At 42.1% G+C, this 20,304-nt stretch overlaps 3 protein-coding genes across 3 annotated transcripts in view; 1 reads left to right on the top strand and 2 right to left on the bottom strand.

Annotated features, from left to right (window-relative positions):
* WWC2 (WW and C2 domain containing 2) overlaps positions 1–16,087 on the top strand; it is a 170,610-nt gene extending 154,523 nt beyond the window's left edge. The window contains exons 22-23 of the mRNA XM_036228681.1: positions 9,817–9,944; positions 13,261–16,087. Coding sequence (XP_036084574.1) covers positions 9,817–9,944; positions 13,261–13,327 — 195 coding nt within the window. The 3' untranslated portion in view covers positions 13,328–16,087. The remainder of the gene's footprint in view (positions 1–9,816; positions 9,945–13,260) is intronic.
* A 667-nt stretch (positions 16,088–16,754) lies between these two features.
* On the bottom strand, positions 16,755–17,843 carry CLDN22 (claudin 22). The gene has a single exon (XM_016162487.2). The coding sequence runs from the start codon at positions 17,815–17,817 to the stop codon at positions 17,158–17,160; it is 660 nt and encodes a 219-aa protein (XP_016017973.1). The 5' UTR covers positions 17,818–17,843; the 3' UTR covers positions 16,755–17,157.
* A 1,366-nt stretch (positions 17,844–19,209) lies between these two features.
* Positions 19,210–20,075, bottom strand: LOC107519632 (putative claudin-24). Its single transcript, XM_016162488.2, has one exon. The coding sequence runs from the start codon at positions 20,011–20,013 to the stop codon at positions 19,351–19,353; it is 663 nt and encodes a 220-aa protein (XP_016017974.1). The 5' UTR covers positions 20,014–20,075; the 3' UTR covers positions 19,210–19,350.
* Positions 20,076–20,304: the final 229 nt, after the last annotated feature.

The raw sequence follows: 20,304 nt of genomic DNA, 5'->3' as shown, positions 1-20,304 counted from the left end.
TTTGCATCTTTAGGTTTATTATTTTTTGTTTGTTTGTTTGTTTCTAGTTTATCATGATATGAAATTCTGGATCCCTAGGTATCAGTAATCATAAAAACTTCAGGACTTTTTTTCATATCGCATTGATAAGATTCATCCATAAATTGCTTGTTATGTGCTTTGCTTTGGCTGCTATCTAATCTCCATGGTGTAGAGAAAAGCTCAATAAAACGAAATGTTGGTTTTTGGGGGGAAAAAAAACTAAAAGAAAATTGACAGAGCTCTGACAAGATTGATGAAGAAAAGATACAAATAAAGAAAATTATAAATGTAAAGTGGAACAGAACTACAGATCAGTTTGAAATTTAAAAAATATTTGAATACTATCAAAACTATATGCCCACAATTTGGACAAATATCTATGATAATACAGTATATTTGAACTAATGAAAGGAGGGGGTAAGATAGAAAATTTTATACCTCTTAAAAAAATGAAAGCAGTGATTAAAAATCTATCCACAAGGAAAACACAAGGTCTAGATGTTTTATACATAATTTCCACCAAACTTTTAAAGAATAAGTTCTTTCTATTTTATACAAACTCTTTCAAATACTAGAAAAAGAGAGAATACCCCACAACTTATTCTGTGTGACCATCATCCCTAATACCAAAAATAGACAATATTATCAAAAAGGAAAATCACAGGCCAATTTCATTTATGAATATAGATGCAAAATCCTAACTAAAGTATGAGTAAGTGGAATCTAATAATGTACTTAAAAGATACTACATTTTGACTATGTTAAACTGAGTAATGATTTTTTTAATATGAGAAAAATCTTTCAGTATAATTAATTCCTTTAACAGAGTAAGGAGAAAAATCATTTGATCAACTCAATAGATGCAGGAAGAATATTGATAAAAGTCAATAACCATTCATATTTAAAACTCTTAGTAAGTTAAGAAGATGAGAACTTCCTTAATTTGATCAAACAAATGTGTTCCTAAACAGACAAACATTGGAATCATTCTTTTTAAAATTAGAAACAAGACATTAAATACTCTTCTGTTCAACACTGTATTAGGAATTCTGACCAATGTAAGACAAGGAAAATGTAGAAACAGATTGGAAACTAGAAACATAAAGCTATAATCGTTTACAGATAACACAATTCTGTATATTTAAAAAATCTGCATGTTATTACAAATAATAATAGAATTTAACAAGATATGTAAATAGAAGAATACATAAAACTCTGTTGCATTGCTATACAGCAACCAGAAACAACTAGTAAATTTAATTAAGATATTTACAACAGTATCAAAGAATATCAAATATCAAGGAATAAATTTAACAAAAATGTGCAGTACAGTAGAGGGAAAATTACAAAACCTTATGAGGAGAAATATAAAAACACCTAAATTTATGGAGAAATACCACATTCATGTAGAGCATGGGCCAGGAAACTTTCTGTAAAAGGCCACACTTAAGTGTTGTGAGCCATAGGGGTCACTGCTACTCCCATGTAGCACAGCTGCAGCCACAGACAAGATGTGAAGAATTGGCTGTGGCTGTGTTCTAACTAATGGCAGGCTACAGTTTGCCCGCCCCCAGTATAGAGGAAGCATTAATATTGTGGAGATGTTCAATTCTCCCTGAAATGTACCATAGAGTTAGTCTAATTCCAAGAAGAATGCCTACGTGGCCTTCATGGAAATTGATAAATTAATGAAGAACAAGGGACAAAGAATAGCCAAGATACTTCTGAAGAAAGGATTAAGAAGCAAAAATGGCAGTTATAAAATAGTCATGGGGATGTAAAGTACAGCATAGGGAATATAGTAAATAATATTGTAATAAGTATGTATAGTGTCAGGTGGGTACTAGTCTTATCAGAGGGATCACTTTCACTTCATAAATTATATACATATCTAACCACTATGCTGTACACCTGAAAATAATATAATATTTAACATCAGCTATAATTGAAAAAATTAAAATTTAAATTAAAAAAAAATTTAAGTACTTTATTATGCTAAAAAGAAAATACTTCTGGAGAAGAAAAATAAGGAGGGGGACTTGCCCTGCAAGAAATCAAGCTTTGTTAAGCCACTAAGGTAGATAGACAGTACGGGATTGGAGGACGAATCCGGAGACTGATCAATAGCATGAAATCGGGAGCCCAGAAACAGACATGCGTATGCAGAGCATAGCTCCGTGACGGAGATAGCGTATCAGCCAGAGGCTAAAGGAGGGACTGTTGAAGCAGCGAAGCTAGAAAAATCACTCATGTGGAACAAGATGATATTGGATCCTTGCCTCATATATAGAAATCAACTCCGGGTAGATTAAGGACTTAAATGTCAGAAATAAAGTTGAAAACTCATGGTAACAAATATAGGATGTATCTCTTTTATGTTTTGGTTATCCTGTCTGCAGCGCCTATTTTGTTTCCTACCTAGTTGGAAGTACGGTAAATTGGGGCAAAACTATTAAAAACCTTGACTATATGAGGTGATGAGGAGACTGAAGGTCTTAAAGACAAACTCTTTGGGAACATTGTGCGGCGGTGACGTGTACGGGATATCAGCTAGAGGGGGAGGCTCTTCCGAGTCCCTGGGGTTAGACCATCTCCACAAAACACAGACAGGGGAGCTTGGGCAAGTTCCGAGCAGCCTGTCTAACACCGATTGAAAGATACAGGAGTAAGGCATCCTTTCAAAGGTAAAAGTATCATAAATATACTTTTGTCCTGAGTGGGTTTCCCAGTCTTTCATTGTAGAATTCTGCCAAGATTTTTGCTGCTATTGATGGAAGATTCTAGGTTTGCAGGTTTTTAGGGTAATGCTTGTTTTCCTTCTACTTTAAAGAAACCCTTAGTCCAAGTAGATGAAAACAGAAAGGAGCACAGAACCTAATGGCCCAGGAGACAGATTGTCAGAGCCGACTTAGATGCATTTCTCACAGCCTCTGAAACCTGCGCTTGAGAAAAAGTTGGTGTTTAATGCACACCTGTTCATTCTAATGATTTCCCTTTATTAAGCCAGTCAAGAATATGTATTTGTTTTCAGCTGCAGAAAATTCTGGGAGGGGTTTCTTGAGGGAACTTGAGCAGAAATGGCCCTTGTAAAGAAGAAAAACCTCAATGCAAATCCTCTCTCTGCTAAGGTGCTTTCAGCCCCGGGGTGGGGGGTGGGGGATCAGGCAACCTTTTTGCTTCTTCTGCATTACTGTGCCTTGTAGCATAGGTCCCATCTAGCCTTGGCGAAATCTCCTTGGCCTCATTAAAGCCCTCTGATCTTGCCTGCCAGACATGGTATTATCCGATTTGGAGTTTTGTTTATCCCCATTCTGATAAAAGATTTCCCCAGGACCTAACTGGTGAAGATAAATACAGCATATAGGGAGTGATGAGAAACTGACTGGTGGGCACTGTGTGTGGCACCAGGAGAGCTTGGGCAACTGCGGGCCTGTGCCCTGCCTCAGGGTTAGACACGGCCACCGGCTGTGGCTGTGCCTTGATGTCTCTGGAACCAAGTTGTAGGGGCACCATGGTCTAGGGATATTATCGGATCAAATCAGTTAGTATTTCCTGGGTATCTGTATAAGACAGTGTTGCATATCAGCCTCAACTCTCTGACAGACTGTTCTGAAATAGGAGTTTGACGCTGTTCTGTGCCCAGCATCCCATGTGGGGTTCACAGTCACGATCTAGGAAAATAATGGCAGCGATAAGGAGAAGGTGGCCTAGTCACACATCCCACACTGCCAGGATGCCTGACTGCCCCGTGTTTGTTTGTTTTCAAATCTGTCAAACCAACCTATCATACCGTTCTTAGTGACAGAAATGATCATAGTAGTGCCAGGCTGTTTTTCCAGACATAATATAAAGTTGAACATAAATTCCCTGGTAAGTAACCTCTTTGAAAACTGCCATCTCTGCCATTCAGGCAACCGTTTGTGTGACATGAGTGACATTTACCCCTTTCATCACCTAATTATTAGCATTTCTGTTATCCCTACTGCAAAGTGGGTGCTGGCTGACATACCTGCCTGGTACTGTCATTTCCTGGGCCAACCTCGGAATCCATGTCTCTGTAAAGTGCTACTCTAGGTATGTGGAGTTTGGCTCCCTGCAGCAGTCCTGCACAGAGCCAAGCATTGTTGGCCGAGAGTTAGCTTTAATGCCAGATTGGATTCATTTTGCTCACAGAACAGGCCTTCCCTCACCAGCATATCAACACTCATTTAGATAAGGTAACAACTGCTCATTCAGATTTGCCCAGAATACTTCAGAGCTGATGGGTTTTTCCAGTTAGCATCAAGAATGTAAAGATTCAGAGGCCACAGTCCGCTAAGTCCCGCCCAATGCAGGATGTAAGTACATCTTGTTGCAGCTTTGGAAGCGTGTGAAATAGTGCTTTAAGGTTTTTTTTTTCTCTTAATTTGCAGTTGTTTAGTCATTAATTGATACCTACTTATGCATGATTCTGGCTCATAATAAGTTTCTACTGATGATCATAATCATGTTTACATAAGTTGCATTGGCGATTTTGTTTAGAAGTTAATTCTACCTCTGGTCTGCATTATCTGATGAACCAGCACTGAGTTGGTTTTACAGGCAGTTTGCACACCAAGATTCTGAGAGAGAAGAAGAGCTCAAGGAGGCTGCTCTTGTGTTTGCGCAGAGCCTGAGATAAACATTTCCCTTCCGTGACTTCATGAAGGGAGCGCAGCCCCGGGGAGCAGAGGGGAGGTAAGAAAGGAGGTGGCCACTACACGTGCGGCTTGCTGGATTCTGTAGGACCGGCCCCAACAAGCCGTGCACAGTGCATCTCACAGTCATCCTGCAGAGAGGGGAAAGAATTGTCCCACCAGGGTGCACGTGTGGCTGCCAAGCAATCTCATGGCACCTTTTGGCTTCAACAGGAAAACCTATGGCAGGGGCCGGAGGCTCAGGAAGGACATGAGGGGAGACTCTAGCTGTGCCTTCTTGAAGTCCACCAGACCCCCAGAGAGCTGTGAGCACAAGGAAGCAGGAAAGGTTGAGAGGATCTGAGCTGACATGTTACCAGTGTCTGATTCAGTGAAAATATGTTTTCCAGTTCTCAAGAACAGTCCAGCCTAACTAAACGTGAAGATAGATAGATATATCTAAATAACTGACGGTCATTAAGAGCTGAGATAGCTGTCGTAACAATTTGTATTCGGCTTTCTCCATACCATTGCCATTGTTTTCCTAGATCCTTACTGTGAACACCATATGGGGACGTTCTTAACAACACAGTACAAAACTCCTTTGAGGAGTTGAAAATCATGCACGAAATGATGTTTTTTGTTTGGTTGGTTTTTATTCTCACAATACAGGGCCAAAACTCTCTAGCTAACCTGATGGCAGCCAGTAAAAAAGTCACTGGCATGTGCTGGAGGTCCTTGGATAGGGTCTAGATAACAGCAGGGCCAAGAGACCCATGGGCACTTCTGGGATGAGAACTAGAGCCTCTGACGCCACTGGAAGCTCCGCGCTCTCGTCACCTTTCCCGCTCCTTCCCTTCACGGCTCCTTCCTCTTTCTCATCAAACAAGAAATAAAATGCCAGAACAAGTTTGCATATCTTTGGCTTTTGTTTTTTCTGTGCTCAAATAGGATTTTACATACTTGTCTATAAAATAAGAGAGAATCGGGTTAGATGGCCACGAAGAGCGCTTCTAGTTATAAAATTCTCTGATCTATCTGAGATCAAATCCAATATGCTTCCAGTGATAAATAAAGGTTCAGGGAAATGTGTAGAATTTGAAGTCTTATCTGCATGGCCTAAAAGAAACAAACCTTTAGGGAGGATGGAGTATTTTGATAATTCTGAAGTCCAAGGTGAGATGCGATTCCTTGAAGCTTTCCCATATAAAGGTGTTTGCAGTTCAGTCTTACGCAAGTCGTGTAGAGCGGATCTTACTGAAGTGTAGGAAACCTCCAAGTTGGCTGTCCCTCCGTCTTTGTCTTCTACATCAAACAACAGTGAAGAAAAAGCTCTCAAAACAAGGTACATTTATACTATTTACAAAACAGTCCGATTCCCTGAGTACAGATGATTTTATCTTCATTTTTACCAACTCCGTACATACAGATAGACCGTTCGAGCTATGTACTTTTCTTTGTCTCCTCTGAAGTTTGTAATAGCCAGCTCTGTGAAAACAGATTATTTCAATTGTGTGCCTTCCATTACGGCCACAGGAATCGGTAATAACCATTGACTTATCCCTCCTGCTTGCTCTTCATTTCCACATGCTCTTCTTTATGCACATGTGGACACACCAACACACACACTCAAGCACTGCCCTTTCATGTCCCTGCAGTGCTGGGTGTGTGTGAGATTTTCGCAGGGCGCTCATAAAATGCCTAACGATGAGCAAAGAGCCTGCCAATTGCTATAAAAAATATGGCTCCCAGGAAAGCAGTTATTGAAGCCAGCAGCAGATCCTGGGTTTGCCTCCCTTATCAGGAAAGTCGGCAGGTCTCAGGGTCACACTCCATAACCTTCCTCCTTGGTGGTTGAAAGTCTGTTTTGTAGCTTGGAATAAAAACTGAATCAGAGTTAGCGTCCTCGTGTATTGCGCAACCCCCTGCGGAAGCAGAGCAGGAAACGGAGGACTGTAAGTTAAGACGGGGCTGTGCTCCTTACTCTGTTAGGCTTCTTAACGCGACCGTAAGTAAATCACTGGACCTTTCTGCAGGTCAGACTCCCGTTGTGTAAACTGAAGGCTCATCACACTCTTCTGAAATCTGGGGCATAAAAAGTGGCTTCTGGTCCTTGTGAACCAGGCAGCTTTTCATGACCCGTTGGGTGGGAAAGGGAGAGGTATGCCGAGGGAGGGTTGGCATTTTTCCAAAGGAGCTTCATGTTGCTTACAAAGGGGAGGTTTCTTTTTTTTCCTCAGAGTGTTTCCTTGTCAAAACGCCAAAGTTCAGAAAAGTTTATAATAAGACATGTTAACATTTTTAAAAGTTATAATCTGCTAAGAAAATTATATGTCAAAGATATTAATACACTTCATTCAACAAAATTAAATCCTAAAGATTGCAACAAAGTATTCAACATAGAGATTTAACTACCTGCAAAGTTGACTACTATTGATTATTAATAGCTAACGAAAATTTGTCACCCAGATTTTTGAAGAAAGATACAGGTATAGGTACAGATATAAATAAATATATAAACACAGAAACAAATGTAGTCTTCAGTAAAGTACGTTTTATTCAGCAGGAAAAGGAATGTCTTCATGTTTGCACAAAACAAAACCAAGTTTCAAATTGATTTTGCAGTTACCACAAAAATGCTGGTCATTATCAGAAGCCATTAGACTACTTAAAGGGACTATCTTAATAGTTCTCTGTAGGAGATAAAACACACGGCCATGATTCCATTCATGTGGAAGATGACAAAAGACTGAGCAGGATCCCAGGGTCTGTTGTATTTTTGATCTGATAAGTACGTTTTCTTGAGGAAACCTGGTCACATTGTCTTACCTAAGTATGCCTAGCATGGACCTTCTTTCTCTGGCTCTTCCTTATCTTTCTGTCATTCAAGTCAATAAGCAGGTGACCAGTCAAAGGTTGGTTTAGTCATAAGTTACCAAGAATTAGAATAACAGCAATACTTTCATATAATTACTGATTTACTCACTTGATATGTCACGTCATGATAGAAGTCAATTCTTTGTGTTTACTAAGTCAGTAGTTCCTTACCTGGGACCTAATGAAAAAGCATCCATTTACTAAAGATAAGGCTTCAAAGGAACTAAAATGTCACCTTTATCTACTATGAACCTGAATTACATAAGTTCAGAAGATCCAAGTGATAGCTAAACTTATCGATTACAAAATATTCAAGAGAGAATTGTTATTTAACAAATACAGACCAGTTTTCTAAAGAAAATCTTTTAAAATAGGGAAAGGAAAGGAGGGCAGTAAAATATATCTGGAAAAGAGATTCTTTGCAATGAAAACAGAGGTCACTGCAGTGGATTATCATTAGCAAAGTACAAAGGATGCCCCATTGTAGGCATTTAGCTTTCTGTGGAGACTTAAGACTGTAATACATATGTACTCAAGGAATGAGGTGTCATGTAAATGTAGTCTTCTCAATACATGCTTAAAAGCAGTAGGCATCCCCATCTGACAGAAGTAAAAATCTAATTTACTTTGCATTCTGGGGGACAGAGAGACCTTACAAATATGTGAGTTGGTTTTGGCATTTGTTTCCAAAGCCACTTTAAGAAAAGGAACTCTGAGCAAAATGTTTGGGGTAACGTTCCTCTTCACTTTCCCTCAAGATCTCGCCAGGGACATTGGGGGACTTAGCTACCCAGGCAGTGCTCTGGGAAGCTGCTGTGTGCTGTGACTCATATCCTGCAGCTCTGACGCAAAGTATCAGAAACCCTTGCCACTTTTATCCGTCCCAGGATGGTCTGCGAGTTGGCTTATTAAAAGCTGCATCTTAGGGTCTTTTTGGTACCTTTACTGTCTTGTTCATAGCCACATCCCTAGTTCCTAGTACGGTGCCTGGCATATAGTTAAAAAAACAAACAATAATAGTTAAACACTGAAATAGTGGATTTCATAATGTGTTGGGTACTGCTCTAAGTACTTTAGGCATATTAACTTATTTAAACTTGACAACAACCCGTTGAAATAAGTACTTATTCTCAGTTTACAGATGAGGAAACTGTGGTGCAGGGAGAGCCAGCAGCTTGCCCAGACTCACACCACTAGTTAAATGTTAGAAATGGAATTTGAACCCAGGCAATAAGACTCTAGAGTTTGCACTTTTCACTAACTTATACCTAGGGTTTCTTTAGAAGGCAGTCAACAAATATTTATTGATTGGATGGATGGAAGGGTGGATGGATGGAAAGAAGGATGGAAGGATGGATGGATGGATGGATGGATGAAAAGAGAACTTTTATTGTAGTATTTATTACTCCATTTTTATTTTTTAAATGCAGTCATGCAAAATACCCAAATAGCCATTGATAATAGCTCAGGTAATGTGGTAAAGTCCCATGGTGGAATATTATACAGCAGCGAGTAAAACAGGTTACAAGCACATGCAATAATGTGTATGATTCTCACAAGCATAATGCTGAGCAAAAGAAATCAGACCTTAAAGAGTACCTGCTATATTGTTGCATTTATGTAAACAATAGAGGCAAAAGTGACCGATGCTGTTAGAAGTCAGAGACTGGTAGATGCTGTTAGAAGTCAGAGGCTGGTAGCCCTTAGGGCTCATCACTGGAGGGGGCCAAGGAGCTGTGGGAACTGAGTGTGTCTGTTTCTTCATCTGGTGCTGGCTACATGGATGTGTTCAGTTTGTAAAAATCTTTTGAGCCATATGTTTATGTGCACTTTTTTGGTATGTAAATTTTACTTCGATAAACAGCTTTTAAATGACTAAGATAGGGGAAACAAGGGTCGAAAAGATAACAGGTTAAAAGTATATTCACCAAAATGTTAGCAATAGATGTTAGACACAGTTCCATAAGTAATTGTTAGTTTCCTTTTTGAGGGTTCTTAGGTCGTCTAGGTGTAATAAAGCGATCACGTATCGCCTATGTGAAAAGACGTTTTCAATGCTATACAATAAACTTGCCGCAAATCAAAGACCGCGCCACCCAGCATGAGTTCGGCACGTTGGTGTCGTCCGCTGAGGGTGAGAGGACACCGCGTCGTCAGCTGCCTAGGCGCCCGCCCGATGCCAGTTCGCAATCTTATAATATGTCTCGGGGGAATTTCTAATTAGTGTTTTATGGGATTTTTGTGTGTTTATATCCTTTGCCAGGCCGAACAGTCAAAAGAAGAGCAGACGCAAGGTTTGAATGCGGAGAAATTGATGAGGCAGGTCTCCAAGGACGTGTGCCGGCTCCGGGAACAGAGCCGGAAGGTGCCGCGGCAGGTGCAGTCCTTCAGGTAAACGAACAGCCGGGCCGGGTTGTCCTCGTGTGGCCTGAATTATGTAGGAGTCCCCCTCAGAGTACGCCGGACATTAATGTCTGGACATGAGACACCGAACCGTCTCCTCCAGACTGGACATGTGAGTTTCCATTTGCTCCTTCCTGCGGGTACAGACTCCACTGGCCGCAGTCCTGACTCCACTGAAGCCTGGTTCCCAAGGAACCCAGGGTGTCCCCAGCTCTTAGAAGCATTTAGCGCATCTCAGTGACACATACAAGAAGATACACAAAAAAGCATATGCCTCGGGGTTTTTCTCTTATTCAACAGACATTCCTCAGGCACCCCCATTAGCCACACGCCATGTGGGGCCCCGGGGTGCAGAGAGAAGCAGGTGCTCCTGCACTCACCGAGGGGTGGGCCGCGAGGGGGTGATGGGGAAGCTGCCTATGGCCACGCCGCATGGGAAAAGCGAACTGAAGGCCCTGCCAGGCCCTGCAAGCGCACGCACGAGGACAGTAAGTCTGTGCAGGGCCTGCAGAAGCCTGCGGGAGTTACGAGAGAGGCCATGTGCGAACCATAGGGAGGAATGGGTGCGAGTGTGTCGGGCACTCGGGGAGGCAGGCTGGACGGGGCATGGGGGCGGGAGGGACCAGCGTGCACAGAGGCGCACAGCCCCCAGGGTCAGGCTGAGCTCCGCGTGTGCCGGAGCGCCAGCCCCCAGGCCTGTGGGGCATGTCGGGCTCAGACCACACTCGGCCTGGCGCGCTGTGCCACAGGTGTTCACCTGGGGTTTTAGATGCCGAGGGAGCTAGCTGGCGTCTCCAGGCATGAAAGCAAGTGAAGAGGGTAGATTTTATGTGGAGCCGACATTAGAGCCACTGCAGAGAGTGGGCCAGGGCAGGAACTGGACGGGGGGCCCAGCCAGGCGATGGGAGGTCGGTGGGTGGCGAGGCGGGCAGAGCACTGCGTCGAGGTGCCAGCACTCGCGACTGAGGACGCTGGGGGACAGCAGGTTTGCAGTCAGGGTGGTGAGCTCTGCCTTTGCGCACGGCAGACTGACAGCTCTAGTAGGACAGCCCAGGTAACTGGCCAGTAGACAAGTAGAAATAAAAATCCAAAGCTAGGAGCAAGGGTCAGGATGGGATGTAAAATTGAGGTTCCTCATGCATCAGCGGAAACGGGTCAGACATCTCAGAAGATGTGCAGAGGCGGCTGGGAGAGTAGGTCTGGGGGGCGCTGCCCATCAAGGGGCTTGCTCATAGCCAGAAAGTGAGAAGAAAGGGTTAGAGCGGACAGAGGAGAAGCAGGAGAGCATGGCCTGGGGCTGGAGGGGGAGGAGGTTGTTGATACTGTCACATGCAGCAGGAAAGGAGAGGATAGAAAAATAATCCCCCCACCCCCGCCACAACCAGGGGATTGGAGACTGCTGGTAACCATGCAGAGACATCCAGTCAGATGAGACCGGGGCCACAGAAAAGGTTTTGCTTTATTGTTTTTTGTAGGTTTGGGTGCGGGTTTGGCTGCGTGTGCGTTTATGTTACATAGAAGAGTCCGCAAAGCTGTTAGGCAGGAGGGGGAGACGTGTGGGGACAGACATCGAGGTGCATGGTAGGGCCGGCCCAGTGGGGAGGGGTGGGACTGGGTGCCGGGCGAAGCTGAGGCCAGAGGAAGGAGGTGGAGGTCCGTGCTGACCGAATGAACCCAGAGTGGAGGGAAGGAAGCCCAAGAAGCATGGGCTTCGGACTTTTTAAAAATGGGTTTATAGCAAAGGGACGAGTTTCTCCTGCCTCCACGCGGCTGCTGAATCACTCCGGCAACTTGTAGAGATGCTGTTCCTTGGGTTTTAGAACTCCAGGGTGGAGAGAGGAATCTTTTCGTGCCTTTGGTACTGTGGTCTCTCTGAGGTCAGCAATGTCATTCAGCAGGGACATCATACAAGCCCCAGCTGCTGCTAAAACCCAAAATAAAGATTTATAAACACTCCGTGTCCCCTAACATACTAATCCATTTATACCTCCGGGTAGTTGATGAAAATGAGTGAGATGAACTGGATGAGACAGACTGTACTGGAAGCTCACGGAGGCGCCTGGTCACTGTCGCCGGGCCTGGGGCCGTGAGGGAGTGGGGGCCGGCGGGTCTGGGGTGCTCTACCCATGCACGGCTGCTGCGCCCCAGCTGCCTCTTTCATCTGGAACCCAGAGCCCTGTGTTCCCTCATCTTCTGATTTGTCAAGGGAAGTTAGAAATCAGGAATTTTATGTGAAATAGCTCAGATGCGGACACTGGCAGCTAATTAAGGCATTTGAAACACCACGCGTACCAGGGAACCCTTCTGCAGGAAGCGTCCGGGCGGGGCCCCTAGTTTCCATTTGCCTTGTGGCCTTCAGTAACATCACGACCACACGCGTTTGCCTCTTTTAATTCTGATTTTTATCTCTTCTGGAATTGAACAAATCAAAAGGACACTTTACCACAAAATAACTTTCATTCCCATTTCCATAACTTTTCACTCTTCCTTTTCTTCTCATTTCCGTGGTCTGTGCCCCTAAGTTTTTGCTTCTAACCCCGCACGTCCTCTGCCTTCTAGACTCTTTCCCTCAGAGGAGGGCTGGTGCCTGTTCTCCACCGTCACCAACGTGCCCCGCGTACGTAACACGCCCTCAGTAAATGTGTGTTGGTGGCATAGTACATACGAGGTGAAGATTTTGTAGAAAAAACAGACATATTGCTCTTGTCTTTGGTGACTATACAATCCTAAAGCCTTATTTTTTAACACTCGTCTAAGCTTTGAAACCATTCTGTTTCTTTCTCAGCTTCTTCCTTTCAGGTCATTTCTATTTTGCCCTGCTTCAGGACACAGGACAGTTTTTCTTTACAACACTCGAGTTCCTTCTTTTTCCCCCCTTCATTTGGGTTTTTTATTACTCATCAAGTTGTATAACCCTGATTTTAAAGAATTTTCTCAGGATCATGTCATTTTTCGTGAGATTCCTGAGAAATTTCCTAGGATTTTGGCCCTCTTGACTCCTCCACTACCTGTTTGAGAGACATTCATACCTGGGCTGACCTCTGCCCACCTTACATTGGGAACCCCGGAAGGGAACGGACTCTTCTATTTGTAGATGATGTACCGTGAGCTAGAGCCGCTGCCATCCCTTAGACCCTGGTGTGAAGGGCAGAGGCCATCTCGATTCTAAGTGGAGTTCTGCCCCAGAGACAGCTCCTGTCCAGGCTTGTGGAGACCCCGCTGGAGGTCCTGGGTCCATTTGTAATAGTCACAGAGTATTTTCAACATCATATTTAAGTGGGTTTATTCCTCACCCCGACTGCAGGGAGAAGATCGCCTACTTCACCAGAGCGAAGATAAGCATCCCGTCCCTGCCGGCTGATGACGTGTGATTACACCACTGAAGAAATGATTTTTTTCACCTGTTTATTTCTTAGGGCAGGCAAAAGACTCAACGTGGTTGTGTTTCGGGTGGGGGACTGTACTATAACTGTCAACTCTTAAAGAGCTTTTATTTCACATCAGATTTTCAAAATGTTAATTTGTAAAGTACCTTGAATATAATCCTTATATGTTTTAAAAAGCAAAAAAATCAGATAACCAAAATGGGCTGATCTGGTACACAAATGTTGTCCAGCATACGTGCATTGCCAATGGGCTTTATTTTGTAAAAGTGGAATCGAGGCAGTACCCAGTGTATATCCTATTGAACTGACTGTTGAGAAATAACTCACTTTAGCAGAAGGTGCTTTTTGCTTTTCCTCTGTTTTCTTGTGAGTAGGTTGGGAAGATGGCAACAGCGCCATGTGACGTTTCTGTGCTAGAGAGCGGCTCTGCATTTAGCAGCTAAGCGTGAGCAGAAGCTCCAGGGCCCCCTGGGACAGGTGCTGTGTTCATTTCCATCACCTAAGTTGGAACACTTTGTTTGCTTAACAGTTTCCTTTTCGTCTTTTTCCATTTGTCTAAAGAAAACAAAAACAAAATGCTGAGTTCAAGAAGGTAAGAATGCAAAGGAACAGCCCTCCTGGCTACACTGCAGATCTTGTGACTTATGGCATTAAGGGTAGGGAAAGGAGAGGAGAAAGCCAGTGACCCTGCAGCACACTAAAATAAACACCAGTGAACAGCTGTTGCTTCTCACTCAGCCTAAATTAGGGTAAGTGTTCAAGGGTGAGTTTCTGGCGTGCCCCAGAATGTTTTGTCCTCAGTGTGAGGATGGTGTCAAGTAGAAGAACGTGGTGGCCCATGTTCTGAGGTGACGCGGAAGGACACACATCAGCACTCATTCAGTGAAACCAGAAACAGAGGAAAGAGTCTCTTGATCGAATCAAAGTTGCCAAAAAATCTTGTAGACCCTTTATTAAAAAGATTTCTAACATTTACCAGCGATTGCTTTGCAGTTCTCATTGAGGGAATCCCATCTGTAGTTTATGGTACAGAGTTGGAGGCAAAGAGAAGTGTGTGTCTGTGAGATTATTAATTCGAGGTATAAGCTGAGTCATTTGTTTTAAAAAAAGCCATTCTAGATGAATGACTTTAGAGATGTGAATTGACTAAAGCATCTTCCAGGGTAGAATTTTAGCTTACCCAACCCAAGCACTTCTTAAAAGAAACAAATCCCCAGTGTAGCTCTGCCAGCCTAAAGGGTTTTAAAATAAATAGTTTTATGCAATTTAAATCATACTTATTACTCAATCTGTAAGACTGGAAGAGGCAGTTTTTGGTTAGCCATCTTATATAGCAAACTAAATCAATTTTATTTTTTTAGAAATGCCAAAATCATCTTAAAGGAATGGGCCCCTTTAAATAAAACACACACACAAGTTCTATTCCTAAGCTAGAATCCTCATTAGCAAGAATTTTTATTACCATAAAAGTAATTATACATATTTTGGAAATTTCATTTTTTCAGAATCAAAATTCAAATTAAGCAATGTATGAGCCTAGAACTCTATTTTTTTCTAAGTGTCCCACCACTTATATACAAATGTCTTAGAAGCTATAACTGGACATGACACTACTTTGAGCAAAAACCAGCCTCGTGAATTGACTGAGCACAGCCCTTCATGGCTGTCCAGTTCATTCTATTAAATGACTGAGGAAAACTAGAAAAAGAATACCATTCATTCTTGTCAAGGTCAAATGTGAAAGACAGAAGTTTATTTAATGTAGAGGTAAATGAAGGTCAGCTGTTTTCATCTTCTTAATTTGACCATGAAAATGTTTATAGAATTATGTGTAGTTGTACCGTACGATTTTATTTTCTTCATTTATTTATTTACGGTCTTATTTATGTTCTGTTTAATATATAGTTCGGTTCTGGCCATTTTAAATGTTTGACATAGAAGAGGCTATATTGGAATATTCACAGCTTTATAAATCTTCATCAGATTCGCTGTTAACTTTTTGTAATACAAAAAGTTTCAGACAAGTATAAAAGAATAAAATCTGTCTCAGGCTGGTAGTTAACAGTTGTAACCAAGATGCTTTCGGTTTTATTTTACAAAATTTGCTCATTTCTAACATGAAACATCGAATTATTTTAATATAATCCTTTTCCACACTTTAAAAATCAGCAATTGTGTTATCTACTTATAGGCAGCTTTTAACAATCCTGTCATATTTATACTAACCCAAATGATTCACAGTGACAAAACATTTTAATAACTTGATCACAAAACCATATGGTCAATATGAATTTTAATACTATAAATACTATTTTTAAAGGTAGAATTTATTCTGCACAGGGTAAAAAGAATGTAATATTTAGTTCTCAAGTTTGAATTATCAGTATATTATTATAATTTTGTATATCAGAATCTAAGCATTACAGGTACAAAAAGAATTTTGCTAGCCAAACGAACAAAGTTTAGCTGAATCTCTGTAGCATGCAAATCAAATAAATTTAAAATCTTTTTTTGCTATTACTTTATCTATATTGTATTAAATATCAAAAGCTCAGGACTGAACTAAATATTTAATCAGGTTAAATTCTGAATATGTTTCTGTTTTAATTTGTCCTGTTTGTAAAAGTGTGCAAATATATCACATAGATTAACTTTGGTTTCTGCACTTTTCATATGTTTGTGGGTGGGAAAAAATTCAATGTTTTTTTTTTTTTTAAACAAAGATACATATTGCCTAATACTTTATTTCAGTGTCGTTTATTTTTCAATTAATGTCCTGGACTGGCTCAAACACAAGAGTTTACTTGAACTGTGTACTGAGCAAATATAAAATCTTTCCTGAAGAATTCCCTAAGCCAGCAGTTTGTTGTGAATACTTCTTGGTTGGAGGGTATGTATTACTGATTTAAACAAAAATTAAAAAGACAGATTATTTTCAGTGTTCAAGTGCAAAACGAAGGGCTCCGGAACATGAACGCTGTCAGGGCACGGCCGTATGGTGCTGGTGGCGCGCTCCGCGGCCGGGGCGGCACGTCCAGGGCGTCCTCTGCCCACACACCCCAGGCCTGACCTGCAGCACCCACTGCGGCTGCTCCACAGAGCCAGGGGCAGCCCTGGTGCGTGGGACGGGTGAGGTTGGCCATCTGCTGAGGAACGCAGGACACGAGCAAAGCCTTACGTATGGTAGCTCTTACGTGAAGCTCCCAAAACATGAGATGCCCCGCTCTACTTCTAGCATAATAAAGAAAGCATGAAAGAATGCAGCTGACCTGTGGGAAGGGTTCTGTGAAGGCACTGACGTGTCTGACTAAAAGGAATCGTCCCACATCTCTCACTCTTGAGCTTTCAAAGAGCCAGCAATTGTTTTAGTATAATCAGATGTCATACATTTTGAATAAATATGCAGTGAGACTGTAGTTTCAGTATAATAGGTGATCTTAAACACTTCAAAGAAGTAAATAATTAGCAGTAACATTTCCAATTCCCAAAATATTCATCTCTGAATAACACCTTCAAAGACATATAAATACTAATACAATGTTTTATTTACCAGTTCTGTGCAAATCACTGAATCTATTTTAAAATTTAAAAATCTCATCCACAGGAATGAGTATGATTACTATTAAGCCTTGATTGGTTGTGGTCTCAGAGTAGAAGATAAAAGTGGTTTATCATCTTGGAAAGAAATTATAGTTTTAGAAGCTAATAGCCACAGGGAAAATGTACCTTAGAAAACCATAAGCGTGACAACTGGGTGACTCTGCGTTAAGAGTGGGCTACCATCTCCCGAGTGGACACCACAGATCACGTCTGGCTTAGATTTCCGGGTAGGTGTTTGTCATCTCCAGGTGTCGATGGAGATACTGCATTTCTGCTGCGTAGTGGCCGGAAGCTAGAGGAGCATGGGTGGAGCAGGCCACACAGTTGAGCAGACACCCTCCTAGGAGGAGAGAGAACCCAGCAAACCAGCCAGTGAAGAGCGCTTCCCCAAACTCCCACCTGGGCACGACCTCAGGCATGGTCTCATCCCAGAACTCCTGGACCGTCACGTGGGCGACCCACGACACGGGAACCAGGGCTGCGATGCCCGCTGTCCAGAACAGAGTTCCTCCCACGATTAACAGGCGTTTCTTGAGCTCTTGCCGTCTCTCTCCAATTCTCAAGCAATCCAGCCCAAACCCAGAGGCCAGCAGGCCCAGAAACCCCAGCCCGTTCGACAGGAACATTAAAATCCTGGAGATCCTGAGTTCGGCAGGCAGAGCCAGGAAGGAGTCAAAGTCCTTGCATTGCCTCCCCACTTCCTCTTGGATGACGCAGGTTTGCCAGAGTCCCATGGTCCAGTTCTCCATCTCATTTAAGTCCAGAGTGAGGTTCTTCCAGTGCGGCAGGTAGTTTGTAAGACAGGATAAAACCCATCCCAGCAAAGATAATAAAATTCCAGCTAATTGTGCCATAGTTCTTAATATTAAAGCCATTATAAAGTCCTGCAAGCTTTAGCCAAACTAACTCCTGCCTTTCGGTCGCTGCGAAAAGTGTGATACTTGGGTTATCATTTGCAGAATGAAGAAATATTTTTTCATTGTGTATATAGGAGGATTCTTGCCAGAGTTGCTATTGTTTGATTCCATGTTGAATAGGTTTCAGAAAAGGATAGGGAAATAATTCTGTAAACCAGTAATGCCAAGGTGTGGCCAAGATCAATTTTCTAGTCAATAGTTTGTCCCCAAAATAACATTGAATAGTAATAACCCTCCTTTTATTGTTAATGTCTAAATGGCTTTCATGTTGTTCCCAACCTTTCTTACAACTCGAAAACTCAAGTTTAAATGCACCGTGTTTGATTGACAGTTTGGGTTCAACTCCTCCAGCTTTATATCTCACTGATTGGTCCTGTCTGATTTTCATCTGTTGTAGTTCTCACATTTTGGTACACATATTGTGGTAATACTGAGTGTTATCATTTTTAAAAAAATAGATTCAAGGAAAGTATTTCTTAACCAAATAAATCAATCTTATCAGAAATCCCTCTAGACCTTAAATCAGGCCTATTTTTAAAAATACATACATAATGTTTGAAACAACATTCAACTAAATACCAAGTCTGATACCCACATGCCTTTTTTGTCAAATTTATACATGTGTGCATAAACACTTTTTTTCCCCTTTGCTTAAATATACTTTTTATGCTGTGGAAAAGTTAAGCAATAGAACTTCGTAGGTTAAAATCAAACTCTCTTGATGCACCACTAAAGTATATACATCCTCAAGCTTGTAGTTTTTCATCAAACAAAGAAAGTTTTTGTTAGGGCAAATGAACTGTCAATATCGTGTCGTCATGCAAAAAAAAAAAAAAAAAAAATTAATCGTCTTCTCTTTTTTAAATATGAAGCTTTTGAGGGGAAAGACAAGAGAGGAGACCAGTCAGTATTTTGAATCTGAGAGTCTCATGATGTACTGAAAACCTTTAAGCCTCATAAAACCCTGTCACACAGCGTGCGTTGTAATTTCCTAAACACAAACCACCTCTGAGCAAAGAAGGCTAAAGTCATCATTGTGGAACTAACACTTTGGAATCGGCTTAACCTTTGGTTTTGCTGGTATGGAATGCTTAAAAGATTTCAGTTTGTTAGTTTTTCTCTTTAGGAAACAAACTAGTTATCACTTCCAGCTACCAACAAAAACAAAAAGGTTTCTAAATATAAAATTAACACATTAAAGCTTAATACTACCTTGGACAACCACCACCACATTTTGATTTAAATAACCAGATCAATGAAATTTTGTTGCTCACACCTATGTAATGCTTAACATAATAATTTTCATTTAGATATAAGAGATTGCCTCTTCTCCATAGTTTGGGGGGATTAGAGAACTCTAGGATAGAAAAGTGGTTATTAAGTGAGAAAATGTGAGCAGCACAGATTTAGTTACATGACAAAGACCCCTTCTCATGTGGGCCCCTACATCACAATTTGTGCAGAGAATACGTCTCTCCGAGCTTGTCGAAGTTACACTTTCGGATCTGCAGTTCCATTTTCCAGGTATAGACACCGAGTCTGCGTTTCTTCCACCGCATAGTGGCCGGAAGCTAGAGGAGCATGGGTGGAGCAGGCCACACAGTTGAGCAGACACCCTCCTAGGAGGAGAGAGAACCCAGCAAACCAGCCAGTGAAGAGCGCTTCCCCAAACTCCCACCTGGGCACGACCTCAGGCATGGTCTCATCCCAGAACTCCTGGACCGTCACGTGGGCGACCCACGACACGGGAACCAGGGCTGCGATGCCCGCTGTCCAGAACAGAGTTCCTCCCACGATTAACAGGCGTTTCTTGAGCTCTTGCCGTCTCTCTCCAATTCTCAAGCAATCCAGCCCAAACCCAGAGGCCAGCAGGCCCAGAAACCCCAGCCCGTTCGACAGGAACATTAAAATCCTGGAGATCCTGAGTTCGGCAGGCAGAGCCAGGAAGGAGTCAAAGTCCTTGCATTGCCTCCCCACTTCCTCTTGGATGACGCAGGTTTGCCAGAGTCCCATGGTCCAGTTCTCCATCTCATTTAAGTCCAGATTGAGGTTCTTCCAGTGTGGCAGGTAAGTTGTAATAATGGATAAAACCCATCCCAGCAAAGATACTAAAAGTCCAACAAATTGCATTGCCACCCTAAAGACTAAAGCCATTGCAACAAATCTTGCAACTTTTGCCACCCCTATGGGAGCCGCCGTCTTTGTGGTTGACAGTAGTGTGACGGTTTTGGTTCTATGATGCCTGGAATATAAGCTGTGGTCGTTAACTCCTTGGGCACTCTGAAATGCGTTTTTGTTCTTCTTGAATATAATGTTTCGTGTAAAGGACGAAGGACTCTGTTAAAACTATGAGTTAGGCTTTCTGATAAGGATTTGATCTGTTACCTTCCAATTTGCTTAGTAAAATTATATCCCCAATGCCCAATGATTATAAGTCTAAGGATG

This window comes from Rousettus aegyptiacus, unplaced genomic scaffold (assembly GCF_014176215.1).
Source record: "Rousettus aegyptiacus isolate mRouAeg1 unplaced genomic scaffold, mRouAeg1.p scaffold_m13_p_11, whole genome shotgun sequence".
Taxonomy (NCBI): Eukaryota; Metazoa; Chordata; class Mammalia; order Chiroptera; family Pteropodidae; genus Rousettus; species Rousettus aegyptiacus.
This window is presented reverse-complemented; position numbering and strand designations above follow the sequence as displayed.

Coding starts and splice junctions, on each gene's coding strand:
- CLDN22 (XM_016162487.2), bottom strand. CDS start 17,817: ATGGCTTTAATATTAAGAACTATGGCACAATTAGCTGGAATTTTATTA.
- LOC107519632 (XM_016162488.2), bottom strand. CDS start 20,013: ATGGCTTTAGTCTTTAGGGTGGCAATGCAATTTGTTGGACTTTTAGTA.